The 15,028-nt window shown below is 33.3% G+C and overlaps 1 protein-coding gene across 1 annotated transcript in view; it reads right to left on the bottom strand.

The window, feature by feature from the left end:
• The window catches only part of atp9a (ATPase phospholipid transporting 9A), a 57,105-nt gene extending 42,481 nt beyond the window's left edge, over window positions 1-14,624 (bottom strand). The window contains exons 1-9 of the mRNA XM_026199710.1: window positions 14,485-14,624; window positions 13,067-13,211; window positions 11,889-12,002; window positions 11,690-11,798; window positions 5,851-5,909; window positions 3,765-3,816; window positions 1,629-1,723; window positions 1,315-1,395; window positions 1,157-1,232 (exon numbers count right to left, since the gene is read on the bottom strand). Coding sequence (XP_026055495.1) covers window positions 1,157-1,232; window positions 1,315-1,395; window positions 1,629-1,723; window positions 3,765-3,816; window positions 5,851-5,909; window positions 11,690-11,798; window positions 11,889-12,002; window positions 13,067-13,211; window positions 14,485-14,552 — 799 coding nt within the window. The 5' untranslated portion in view covers window positions 14,553-14,624. The remainder of the gene's footprint in view (window positions 1-1,156; window positions 1,233-1,314; window positions 1,396-1,628; window positions 1,724-3,764; window positions 3,817-5,850; window positions 5,910-11,689; window positions 11,799-11,888; window positions 12,003-13,066; window positions 13,212-14,484) is intronic.
• Window positions 14,625-15,028: the final 404 nt, after the last annotated feature.

The following is a 15,028-nucleotide window of genomic DNA, read 5'->3' as shown; positions in this document are numbered from 1 at the left end:
CGGAAATGAAAATTGGGCCACAAATTAATCGTCCTAGGTGTATATGACTCTCATCTTTCAGATGAATCCAGTCAGAGTTATAGTAAACATTTCAAGCTGTTTAATGGCACTTAGAGGGTGTTATAGTGCTTCAGTTCAGAAGAAGTGAAATAAAAAGCACCCATCCTTAATAAAAAGTGTCTCACATGACTCCAGGGGGCGAACAAAGATCTCCTGTAGTGAATCGATGCATTTTTGTAAGAAACCATATTTAAAACGTAATAATCACTTGAGTCTAGCTTGCGCTCACTGTTGTAAATGGAAGCAGCTCTGGGCGGATGACGTTGAGGGTGAGTTATTTATGGGCTAATTTTCATTTTTGAGTGAACTAGCTTTTTAAGTATGACTAGGATTTTGCAGGACCTTTTTTAGCAGCCGAAAATGGCTGAATTTTCCTCAGCTTTTCTCAAAAATCACAGAAATATTTGCATCTTTTTTTGTTGATGCTTCAATGAAAACCCACCAACAGTCATGATGTAGTTTATGTAATTAGTGTCAGTGACGGTAAAAGTAAAACAATTGTAAACATTTTTGTGCATAATCTGATAATACAACAAAAAATGATTTTAAAAACAATGGGCAATGATAGAATTTTTGAAATTGAGAAACATGAAATTTTGAAATTGAAAATGTAAAGTATACACAATTATGTGTTTTCATTAAAGCAGAATTATAAGTGTGTGTGTGTATGACACTTATAATTCTGCTTTAATGAAAACACATAATTGTGTTCCTGATTATATACTTTACATTTTCAATTTCAAAATTTCATGTTTCTCAGTTTCAAAATTCTATCATTGCCCATTGTTTTTAAAATCATTTTTTGTTGTATTATCAGTGATTGCATTCACTTGAAATATAAAAAATGCATGTCCAGGAAATTAATGTACTTATTAGAATCTAAACAACTGGTGAATCTATTCATATTAATTTAACCAACTACATTCATTATTACATATAGTAGTTTAATAGTATCATTAAACAAATCAAATAAGACAGTAATGCAAGCTTCTGCAAACAATGCATAGTTCACTTGGAGTTCCATTAAAATCTGTGATTGATATATATTATTTATTAAAACTTTTCTGTTTGTTAGACATAATTTTCTGCTGTTTACCAGAAGCAATGACAGTGCTCGCCCACAGAGTGTTCTCGATGCTCAGACTTTCATTAACTGGAGGGTCTCCATCTTCCTGTCAGATGCAAAACAAATGAGGGTTTAGTCAGTTCTCAAACAACGCATCTCTTCTGACGAGCGATGAGATGTGCACTCACTCTAGTGAAGGTACCGATGAAGTTATGGATGTCGATGTTCGGTTCTTCAGCATAAATAAATGATCTGATCTGCAGTAGATCCTGAGGAAATAGAGAAATCAACTTCTTAAGCCATTTATCACAACATGAAATAGCATTCAAAACCAACTTAACTTCAATGATCAACCTCTGTTAGGTATGTGTAACACCTGTTTTTGACTGTAATTGTGAACTAGCTAAAGATCATATGTGTGATGAATTTATGCACAAATCCAAGAAAATCCAATGCTCTTTTATGATTTTTAATAAAGAAAGGAATCATGGACTAAACTCACAGCAGCGGTAGGAAGTCTCTGTGTACAGGCCACAGGGAGGCGCAGTTTCCAATCAGTTTCTCCGTCCAACTGATCAGTCCTCAGAAAACAGGAGCCTTTATGATGTAAAAGTGGGAAAAAATAAAAATTTTTAATATTTTAGGATATAAAAAAGCGAGTTTGATATCCCGCATCATTGTTTCTGGAGACATTTCACACAGAACATTTTATTGTAATGTCTTTCTGGTGAACTCCAGAGGGCAGTGTGACTCAAAAAGACACGTTTCTGTTTTACTGAATAGCTTATATAGTACTTTTACCAACCCGCCGCATGCATAATATAGTGAAATTACTTTGGCACACTGATCAAATGTGTTCTCCAGCCAAACTGAAGTGCTAGTCATGCAAAGAACTCCAGTAAGCTTAAAGCTAGTGCTAGCATTAGAGCGTGTCACCCACCCAGCCCCCACTCATTTAAAGATATGTTACTCTGCCATTCAACCCTGGACTCTTAATAATTGCCTAATGGTGTCCATCTGCGGGGCAGATAACAATGCTTCCCTTCCCGTAACACTAACACATCAAGCACTACTGGCAACTTCCATCCCCCCAAAAAAAAGGAAATCTCAGCCAGGCGGAATTCCAGTTCATTGAATCTATTTAGACCAATTAGTAGCTACTCATTATTCCAAAACCCTCAAAAACGGAGATTAAAAAGTTGTTTATGAGAGTTTTTATCTTAGCAACAAAACTGCACATTTAAGCTCGACCCGGATTTGCTTATTCAGATGAATCGTTGTCTTTTTTCGTTCCTGATGGCACTTTAAATTTGTTTGCAGTGTCTCATCTTTAAATTTTGAGCTACTTTGCATGCCTTGATTTTCCTTCTGGCTACCCTGAAATTTGAAAGACAAAAATATTGTCATTCAAGGTCGCATCAGTCTCCTAACACAGGATCTACGGTGAGGAGACCAGATTTCTAGTTCAGAAGTCAAACAAGGGCAAATACACTCGTTTTGTGATTATGGTGAATGTAGTACAGTGATGAAGTATGAAATACCATACTCTAGATTATATTTAATCATCAGCACACTCATGAAATGATGTCTGTCGAGAATGATGTCAAAATAAATTGGTAATATGTTAATCATCTCAATAATTACTGCACACTGGTAATGGAATAACTATGGAGCTGTTTTTGCTATATAAATATAAGGCGATATAAAAATAAATGTATACAAATAAATATAAAAATAAATACAAAAATGCGTTCTGTCAGAAAAGTTTGTTTGTGATTGTTCTAAAACTAAATAAAGATAACCTTTACGTTTTAAAAACTGGTAAGTAATAACTATATGGCCTTTTTTGCTATGTAATTATAAAACAATATTAAAATATACAAATAATATAAAGTTTGTTTGTGACTGTTTTCAGTTTTTGTCTGAAACAAAAAATAAAGATGAAAATAGAAACTGGTAAGAAATAATTTTAATAATTTTAATTTTAATATATGAATATAAATAAATATATAAATATATAAATATATAAATATATATATATATATATATATATATATATATATATTCTCTGTCCTTAAAGTCTGTTTATGATTAAAACATTTTTTTTTATGTTTTAATGTTTAACTTATTTTTAAGTATACATAAAATTAAATGTTAAGTAATAACTATTGGGCCTTTTTTGCTTTATAAATATAAAACAACAGAAAAAATATATATAAAGAGATGTACATAAATAAAATATGCAAATAATATAAACATAAATATATGTTCTGTCCATAAAGTTTGCTTGGGATTGTTTAATTGTTTTGTTTAAGAAGTTAATATTTTTTCTAAAACTTAAAATAACGATTAATTTAAATTTACACATTGTATCCAGTCATACAATGTTTTTTTTTTTTTTGAACAGGACACTGGAAACTAGCAAGTCTGGTCACACTAACCGAAAGCAGTCAGTGTTTAAAGAGAATTTCAAAAAACTCCCATTGCATGCCATCTTTCTGGGCAATTTCAGCGTAGATCATTAAATGTCTGAGGTTTAGGCTAATGCCTCCATCTACATGCAGTTGCCCTCGCGGCCATGTCATTTCCCCTGCCCTTTTGTTTGGGAAATTTGGATGAATGACCGACAGATGTTTACCATTTCTTTCAGAGGTCCTTAGGAAGATCATGTCAGCAGGAACACGCTGATTCTATAAAGGGAGAGATAGGGATTGAAGCAGAAGAAAGAGAGAAAAACAAGGTAAAAGATAAAGACTCCAGCATGTCGTCAGCAGCAGTCACCTTGGTTTAGTTGTACAAGTTCAGTTTGGCTTTAATCTACTCAATTACCAGTATTCGGCTGGTTTTAAGAGTACGGCCCGCAGCAAATCACTGGGTGGTGCCCCGTGGCAGCTCTGACCGCCCGTTCCACCCGGCCTGACCCCCGCTTCACTCCCAGCTCTGTTTGTAGTTATTAGAAGATGAATTCGCCATGCTATTAAACTCGGCAGATGTTTCAAAACATCGGACAGGACTTCAGTATCTCAGACGTGGGCTACGCCTTTAATCAATTAGGCTTTTACTATATGTAACTCATAACCCACATGCAAGCTCTAAATATTAAACCCGATTGGATTTTGCACAGATTAGGGTTAGAAGATCAAACGTATTACATTGGAGGTGAAATACAACCAGATAGCCGCTGACGTGATTGATTTATCAAGTCTGAATAATTCAAATACTACAAAATCTGGGACAATTCACCGCTCAAAATTAAAGAGAAATATTATATTATATGGATGTATACTGAATTTTTGCAGTATGATCATGACAACCAAGCACATTTTTTTATCCTCATTTTCATTAGCATAATGAAAACATTTGTTTGATTAAAGTTTTTTTTTTTATTATTTTGTATTAATGTTATACAGTTAACAAGGAATAGAAAACTATTTTGAAATATATGTAACAAAATAAATTCTAGATTTTATCATATAATTTTTCGTAATACAGTCAAAATACTGTGTTAATAACAGTACAATAACAGTAACCTAATTTTAAAAAAGCTAAATTTCAAATGCTGAGATGTATGCATGTGTGTGTGTGTGTGTATAAATATATATATATATATATATATATATATATATATATATATATATATATATATATATATACACATATACACACACACACACACAAACACACCGCTCATAGATTTTTTGTCATGATATTGAAGTAATTTTATGTAATTTTCCACCCACTTTTCATTAAAATAATGCACAAATTTAAAGAGTTAAATTTGCATAATTTTTAATATACTGTGTTAATGCAATGCTGTTTACAAAATACTGTATTAAAATCAACAGAAACCTAATTTGAAATATATGAATACCAAAATAAATTCTAGAGGCAAAGATATGTTCATGAGAATTTGGTGAGGAAAACAGTAAAATAATGCTCTAATGCATTTTCTTTATGCAAAACATGCAAATATAAATATATATTTTTCTTTTTTCTTTTACGTTTGGGGTGAAAAGAATGTGAGCTGGACATGCTTTCATTAATTCACACATGAGGTTGCCTAATAATAAAGTTTTTTTTTTTTACTGTGCTTTTTTAACAAAACCAGATTGAGCGCAGCATGTGTGAGCTGTCTTTCTGTGTAAAATCAACATTTTCAAGAAAATTAGCCCGGTGGGTAATTGGAGACTGCGGACGTGTCTCAAATTTCATGTTCTCAGACTTCGCAGGGGGAGACCAACAGTGCAATTCCCTTACAATAGGCTTCAGTCTGCACGGCAGAGAGGCAACAGTTGAACAAAAGGCAACACTAAATACCAGAGTGGAATTAGGCAGGATTACTAATAACCAACCACTGGCCTCGGGTCACATGTTTCAGTCATTCAAAATGATTGACAGCTCTTTTCAGCATTAAAAGCTCAAAGACCTTTTTGATCCACTGGCAACTTTAATCAATAAATAAATACAAGCCAAATATTCTATGTTGGAGTTTTCGATCTATAACAAAACTATGCTCTAGTGTGTGAAAACCTTACATTTTCATTATAGCACAATCTTCATTTTACATATACATATAAAGCTTGTTATGTCTTACCGCCCCACTGAGGGGTCAAATTGCCCTAATCTCAGGGGAAGGTAAACAGCTAAAGCATTGAGAGGTATGAGATGCCATTTGTCAGAAGATCTCAATTCCTAACAATGAGTGAGCTGATTAGCAAACCAACCTTTTCAACAATGATAAGATCTCCAACCTGGATGCCACTACTTTTCACCTTCATGGTTCCTGCGGAGAGAGAGAAAGAGAAATTCAGACTGATGCATTTTCTTTATGTGTTGAACCATTGGATGATTATTTTAAACATTTAATCCGTCTGAAAAAGCAATGCCCTAATAGCTAAAAGTTCCCCATTTTTTAGGTCAATTTCTAGCCAGTTGCATATTTCAGAGCAAATTATATAGGTAAAAAAATATTATATACAGATAGTTTTGCCAATACTCACTTGAAAACTGAGGTATGCATGCTTAGATAAATGAGGCCTACGACCAATCAGTTACAAAAATAAATACAAAATCTGTGCTAAATGAAAAGTTGACAGATTGAATTACATTTTTTATAATAATTAGCTTAATGAGAAATTGTAGGTCAGTAATTTTTAACTAGAAACACACCGAGTATAATAAGATTGAAAAAAAGAATAATATAATGAATAAAAAGTACAAAAGTCTGAAAAAGCAATGCCTAAAATCTAAAAATCTTCAATTGATTTAGTTTACACAACTTTTCAGCAATTCCACAGTGATTTCTAGCCAACTGTATAATTGAGATCAAATCACATCTACGAAAGCTCATACTTTAAAAATAAATTCCCTGATATTCCCAGGATTTCCATGACTTTCTGTTCAATCCTCATACATTTGTGCATTAGAAAAGGTGCATTAGACTCCCCATTAAACAAAACCTTGCATAGTAGGAATAAATGTAACAATAAAAAAAAGCATCTGTCAGAGGTTTCACCCGTGGTCCTAAATCTGCATATTTCATGATAAAACCTCACATATTTAAGCCTTCTTTAAGTCCCCATTCAGATTTCTCAAAAGCTCCGAGTGCATATGAGATTTCCATTTGTTTTCAGACAATACCTTCCTATGCGGCTTTACAAGAGTGCTGTGAGAACCATCTCTCATTCCATTGAAAATGCACAACTAAAATTGTTTGGAAAAGGTCAGGGACCTTTAACCCCTGTGGAGACCTTTACCAATGCATATGTAAGACATTAGCACATATGTATATGTGCATTCTTTTTAGAATAAAAGGACACTCTTATTGAACTAAGCTCAGTACTGTTACAGATTAATTTTTTTATACAAATGAACAATTAAGTTAGTGTTGGTTATATTGGGTTTTAATGAATTATTCTTTCAATTAAGCCAATATTTTATCCCTATCACTTGCTCCACTGGTTTAAACCATTCCCCAACAGGCTGGTCACTTGGTATCGTCCCCTTAAATTTCCAACTTCCAGAAACCAGGAAAAACAGTGTTCTGCTCCGGAAGGTGTGACCTGCGACCATAAATCCCACACCCACCTTTAATGGTGTGAGTCTATTAAAAACAGGAGTCGAGGGCCAGTTTAAATATGATGAACTTTGATGTTTTTCCTCCCTGTTGGTCTGGGCAGGGCAATCACAAGGCCTCCCAGGTAGCCAGCAAATGCCACAGCTCCGCTCTATGAGCCTTATATGGAGGCCGTTACTGCCGAGCGTGCATACACTGGGTTTATGAGAGAAGAGAGCCTGCCAGATCAAAGGAAGGCATGTGATGGGAACGGCAGGAGGTTCTCTTCCTTTTTATTGTCAAACGCTTTTCATCCCCCGGTATATGATACAATTTACATCCCTACCTCAATTTAAAGACAAACAGCAGTCTGTTTTATGGCTGATGCATCTGTAACTTTAGCAAGCCATATATTAATCTTTTTTTGTTTAATGGAAATTTTATTTAAGATGAAAGAAGTTTGCAAACTTCCTTGTGCTGAAAATGCTTTCTGAAAAACCCAATTTGGTGTTCTTGTAAATTTCGCATTATGCCACATTACCACCAAATACTTGAATTTTTGTCAACTTGTTTTATTTCAGTTAGCAAAGGATTTGTATTTCTTCTTAGAACTGATTGATTGAAACGGAGCATTATTTGTAGACAATTTTGTCAATATTCAACTTAAAAACTAAGGCGGGTCATTCTCACGAAACAGTTGAAACGCCATGTCACTAGTGATTTTAGATATTAAACATGCAATTTAGTAATATATAAAAACACCATAATAAAGACAATACTGTTCTCTACCTTGCACAAAGAGTAATTTCAACATAGGAATTAATTATTTTAGCATTTTATTGCATTTTCTGCTGAAATTCTCATTACCGCAATGCGTCCAGCTGTATCTTAACTTATGTTATGTTGTAATTTAAACAAATTACAATTAAAGTATTCTGAAAAAGGTAAATGGATATTCTTCTATAATTTTTCACATGACAGAAAAATGACAGACTGAATATTCATGTATAATAATAATGATACAATAGTGGAAATATAAAGTGTCCATGACTAATGTTCTCATCCTCTGCAATATTTTTTGAGGGTCATTTATGCACACAATTTTTTTTAAAATATAAATCTTGATTTTACATTATTCAACACATGAGGCAGAACCTTCGAAATACCAACAAGGTAGGCAGATATCTTCATATTGTTCCAGTTAAAAGTGTGAAATTCTCTTGTCAGAACGTGTACACGACAAATTGATTATCATCACCGAAACGGGTAGTTTTCCACATTTAGAAAAATATTAGATTACAAATTTTCTATGAAAATATACTTCATTAATGACTGATTATATACACGGAGTAAAAATTTAGCTAAATCATCATGGCTTCTCTGTTGTTAGCAAAACATGCTAAGACACTTCAAGACACTTCATCCTCCGCAACAACATTTTCACTCACCGTAACAATTTAAGGCCAGTTGCAGGAGTAGTTATCAAAAATTGTTGGGAAGCCTACACAAATGTTGGTGCATCTATCATTATGAGGACTTTCTATAAGTGTAATGATTTTTATACTGAGCAACAGAACTTTGTGTGTGTGTGTGTGTGTGTGTTCACTGCTGTGTGTGTGCACTTTGGATGGGTTAAATGCAGAGCACAAATTCTGAGTATGGGTCACCATACTTGGCTGTATGTCATATTAGAATAATTTCTAAAGGATAATTTGACTCTGAAACCTGGAGTAATGATGCTGAAAATTCAGCTTTGTCACCACAGAAATAAAATTCTGGTTTAAAGTATATTAAAAAGATAACAATCACTTTATCATAATATTACTGTTTTTACTGTAGTTCTGATCAAATAAATGCAGCCTTGATGAGCAGAAGAGGCTTTAAATAACTTTTTTTTATTTTTTATTATTGATGCTAAACTTTTGAATGGCAGTGTATTTAAATATGAAAAAAGGCAGCAGTTTTAAATTTTAATTAAAAAACAATTATTAAAGAATGGTTAGGGTTAAATTGAATGAGAACATCTTTAAGGAAAAAAGAAAAATATATTGTGAATCATCTTTTTAGGAATGAGCGATTTTGGAAAAACTTTAGGTTCACACTTGGGTATACTCTTTACCGGAACCAACTGTTTCAGTAGAAAGTAAAAAATCCACTTGAGTTATCAAAGACTACATTCCCACTGTCAATGACTATTAATAAATAGTTATTACATAATTATATGATTATTACATAAAATATAAAATAAAATAAGAAACATTATTTTGTAATAATGTATTGTGAATAATCTTTTAATAATAAGACTAAAATTATAAAACTAATATTAGTCTTGTTTGTTTTCTAACATTACACTATTAAGTATTTATTTTTGTGGAAAACCAAAGGGTGCCCTTTAAACTGCTTCTCATAAAACCTATTCATAAAGCAGCTGTGACAGAATTTTACTAAGGAATGGGGAGAAATCTTAAGCTAAGAAAAAGAGTGAGGATGACCTTTCTGGTATGGATGATGTCAGCATGATTTCTAACTACACCCACAGTGATTGGCTGATAAGGGATGGGTCTCTGTCAGTTATTTTATAATAGAAATATTGTAGAATGAGATATCATGTTGCCATAATCAAATAAAGATTTCAAAATAAAAATGTTGCAATATTCAAATAAAGTTTGAACTAGAGTGTCACTAATTAAACAAGCATATGTTCAGCTAATTGTCAGCTTCTACATGTCTGCATCTTATAAATAATTGTTATATGTATAAGCAGCCTTTTAAATAACAGACTAGAATTATTATGGCTGATATGACAGTAAGATTTAGTACAAAGGTAAAAGAAATCCAAACTGGATTGCTGTGGAAACAGCCATTTTAGGATTGTTTAGGATTTGGTCTTTGTGATTTAAGTGTCCTCTTGACTACCACTAACTTTTCACAGATTTAAGAGCTGATTTTTACATAAAAACACTTTATGAAGTACTCGAAGAAGAGTCGAAGAGTCCTAAAGATGTGGAGTTAGGATCAACATTTAGTTTCACTTAAAATATTTTGTGAAAATGGCCCCTGTTGTTTTTACCCTATCTTATCTAGTTATGAAGCACTGCAAAATAATTTATGCCAATGTTATCTAATTTATTTTCTACATTAAATATTATTTGTTTGACTATACCACATACTTAATATGCCTATTATCATTACCGAAATCATGAACCTCATTTTCGTAACCTATGTATCATTACCGCAACATGTGTTCTTTTAAGATTTATTTAAGAAATTGAAAAATAGTAGTCTGCTTTTAAATGTATGTGCAGAATCTATACATTATGTTCTTTCAGGTTTGCAACATCATTTTGAAAATATTTCAGTTTTTACTGAAATTTTTTTTAAAAATTGGCTGCAAAATGCAGAAGGTGTTGCGGTAATGAGAGAAATAATTGAAAATCACATAAAAATGTTATTATAAAAATATATTTTATTCCAGAGTTTCAAGTAACTGTGCATGACTGTTAATAAACTTTTTAAAAATGTGAAAATGTATTATTTTTCCCCACATCACTGGACTTTTCAGAGTGTTACGGTAATGAGATTTTTAAGGACATGTTTTGGAAAATATGTTCAAAAAGTTGTTAAATTGTCAGTAAAACTTTTTTAAATTTATGGTCACTGACACTTCAGACCCGGCTCTTAATGCTTAAAAAAGGAAATTTGTTGATACAAAAAATTTTTTAAATGTCATATATGAAATCTTTGAAACTACAATTTCGTGAGAATCACCCAGGCGCATAAGCTTAGATCAATGAGGCCTACCATCAAACCTTTGCTAAATTAAAGAAAATAAGTTTACAGAAAAAAATTTATCCAAGATTTAACAATAATAAAGCAAACAAGAAATGCATAATCAAGTTTTTGTAGGCCGGTTACACATGTACACGGTTTACAACACATGTAATGTGTAAAGTTATATCTATGGCAAACATACAGCACTACAGAAATAACAAATCTGTATCTTGAATTGAATGCACACTGCTAGACTTTCATTGATATGAGTGAGAACAACGTTAAAATGTATTGCACCTACAGCAAAAAAAAAAAAATCATGTTAAAAAGAAAATGCATGAAAAAAACCCCCAAACAAATCTGATTGCCCATTGCAAACATTTGCAACATGCATTTAGTGCCTACATTACTAAACCATGTGCACTGAATCAACCTAAAAACATTTAGGTCTACAACACACAACAACAAAAAGTGATTGCTAATTAAGAATGCATTTACACAAGAAATCACCGCATAGAGACTCATCATTCAAATCTACGCCAAACAATAAAACGGAAACATTAAAAATATACAAAACCAGCAAATAACTCTCTCCCGCTGATTGCTCACTTCGCAACATTTACAACACACATTTACCTAACAAATCAAGGCATAAGGACTCAGCTTCATCCAATAAATCTACAAAAACTAAAATGTGTGGCACACAAAAAGCTTTATAGGTGGAAACAATGGCTCACCTCTTGTGGAGAGTTTACTGTAGATCTGTGAATTGACCTCTTTGTCCCGTAGGTAACATCGCATCTCCTCGACAGCTTCCCTCGCGATCGTAATGATCAAAACAAACCCCTTGTGAAAAACAAAAAATGCATCAAATCTGACCATGCACATTTATATTAATAAGCCTATTTATCATGACAAAACGGTGGTCGGTCTCACCAGAGGAACCCAGTACGTGTACAGAGCCCCTAATCTGAGCTCATTCACAAACTGTGAGCAGGCCAGCAGAAGAAAGTACAGGTTGAAGAAGTATTTGAACTGGTTAAACAACACCTGTAAACACAAACACACAACATATGACATGAGATGACTTATAGTTCGAACAAAATATGATATATAGCATGGTACTGAATATTCATACACTAGCATTCGAAGGTTTGGTATTGGTTAGATTTTATGCTCACCAAGTTTCCATTTATATGATCAAAAATACAGTAAAAACAGTGAAATATTCTTACAATTCAACATAACCGTTTTGTTATAATATGTTGTAAAATTAAATTTATTCCTGTTATGCAAAGCTACATTTTTTTTAGCAACATTACTCCAATCTTCAGTGTGAAACAATCCTTCAGAAATCATTCTATTATGCTTAATATTTCCTTTTATTATCAATATTGAAAAGAGCTGTGATGCTTAGTTTTATATTATATAATTATATATATTTATACATCATGCTAGTACCATGATATATGTCCAAAAAAGCATTGTGGTACTACTACAGCACTTTTTTTTTTTTGTTAGTGATATTAAATGTCTTCTTGAAACGTTTTCGAATTCATTTCAACATATTTCCATCCACTAAACATATTGGCTCACGTAGCAAGCGCTGTTCATCTAGAATTGCGTTTGTTTTGACGATGCCACACAGAGTTTCAAGTGTTTACTCTAAACCACCTCGCTGTTTGTTTTTCGCTCTATGCCAGAGTGCTGGGCACTCATTTGCAAAACATTCAGAATTGAACGCCGATTATCATTTGTCCTTCAAATCATTCAAAATAACCAGAAGGCATTTGCAATGCAAAAGAAATGTCTTTCCATACAGCAATCTGGACAAGGTTGTTTTTAAAGTGGCGCACTGCGTGGCATAAGGAAATGAGATCTGCACATTTTCTGCAGTGAAAAGCAAGTGCCACTTTTGCAAAATTTGGCTCCGAGTTGTCAGGGTGTTCTGGTTCATTGCTAGGATGTGATTAAGTGGTTACAATACAATATCAGCTTAAATGTTTCAAATAGCTCATATGCATCTGTTAACCACCAGAGCAATTGAAGAACATGTTAGCAACATGTTCTTGAATTACTCTGGTGGTGCTCTCTGCACGTTCGTAGTCACTCACCCCTGGCAGGAAGGTGAAGAAATTGTATTTTTGGTTGTTTATGACATTTCTCGGGTATCTCTGCTCTCTCTTTTCTGGATGGCCCAACCACACGGTCCGAGGACGGAAATCTCCCCCTCCGCAGCATCTGGACCACGGGCAGCAGCTGAATATACAACATCATCATCAACATTAAATGTGGCCTAGATTCACAAAGTGCTTCAATTAATACAGAAATGCATTAAAGCAAGCCCTTCACGATCCTTTACCAGAAAGAAAAATTCAGCTCCAGATACTGGAATTTAACGGCAGCCACAGAATTATTTTCAAGCAACAAAACAGTGTTGGTAAATATTAGCTTTTTTTTAACCAACACCTTCATCAAACAAACTCTTATCAAGACCTATATATTTATATTGGGCATTGTACTTCCGTATATGTAAAGCTTAACTGATTGACAACAGCTTATAGAAAGTTTATAAAATCCATTTAAGGCAAACCATGAGTACATGAGCCATATCTGACTTGAAAATAATTTTCGAAACAATATTAAGATTACAGTTTTGCATTAAACATTGCATTAATTTTTTTATAATGTAAAACAAACCCACAGCAGCAACAATCCCTACAGGGATTACTCTTAGTTTTCTTGTAATTATCTCATGCAATTGCATGTACAGACTACAGAAAAATTATTTAAAAATAGTGGATACAGCATCAAAAATGTATGTTTTTAATGTAACCTCCCTTTAAATACTTTGGTCTGTTCAAGAATAATTCATGCAATTTTATATTATTTATTTGAAAGAATTAAAAGTGCAGTTTCATGTCTATCCTAGGCCTTTAAGAGAATACTACATCTCCATGTTAGTACTGTGGTACTTTTTTTGCTTGGTGAAGGCAACTACAATTATGGCATTTTGACAGAAACTGTGGTTATCGTTGTGATTTTATTTCTAAGTGCGTATAAACTGCAGGGCATTATAGTGCTATCAGAGCTTTATCATGGTCTTTAAGTGTCGCCCATCCTAACAAAAGGCATTAAATGCAGCACACCGAAAATATTAGGTAAAAAAATAAATAAAGAGCATAACAGAATACATAGGGAGACATTTTTATGCTTTCCTTTAAACATTTGTGACGCATCCTTGACAACAATTCACCTGTCCCGGAACAAGGATGTGCACTTGTCTCTACAATATAAAGACTCTAATATCGCTCAGACGACATCTTCATAGCGAATAATCAATGATGCATTAGAAATATAGCGCTGTTCAGTGACATGTCGCGATATAATGTCGTTATCAACATAATTTTGCGGGTTAAGTGTAGCTGGGCTGTTAGCCATTATGCTATGCTGCATATATCGGCCATAAACAAGCTTTTATTTTCCAGGCGACGCGTTTTTGTTGTCATTTAACGTCGTTTCGTGCTCTTACCCGTCTCTTCGTTTGTTGTCATGTCGTTTTTTGTGTCGGACAGGCTGCAGCGGAATGTTATCCGTCATTGTTGTCCACAGTGGAGCAGCAGACAGCGCGCGTTCTGGGTGGAGGCTGATGGGTGACGTAGGGCTGCGCCGCGCGCACCACAGGATGGCCTGTGTGTTATTATTAGTATATATATATATATATATATATATATATATATATTAGTGTGTATTATTATTATTATTTAGAATTACTCTCACAAACTGAAATGGATATGCTTAATGACGTCGTAAATATGTGACCTTGTGCCATAAGGGTCCATTTTTTTATTTTTTATTATTATAATTTTTTAGATGTATACATCAATAAATACATGAAATGCTGAAATGAAAATGCTGAATAAATACATTTTGTCTTGATGCATGGTTTGTTGGGACAATATTGGGCTGAGATGCAACTGTTTGAAAATCTAGAATTTGAGGGTGCAATAAATAAATAAATAAATAAAGCCTTTAAAGTTGTCCAAATGAAGTACTTAGCAATGCATAATACTAAA

The sequence above is a fragment of the Carassius auratus genome, chromosome 23 (assembly GCF_003368295.1).
Source record: "Carassius auratus strain Wakin chromosome 23, ASM336829v1, whole genome shotgun sequence".
Lineage (NCBI taxonomy): Eukaryota > Metazoa > Chordata > Actinopteri > Cypriniformes > Cyprinidae > Carassius > Carassius auratus.
Note: the sequence above shows the minus strand (reverse complement) of the source record. Positions and strands in the feature narration are given on the sequence as shown.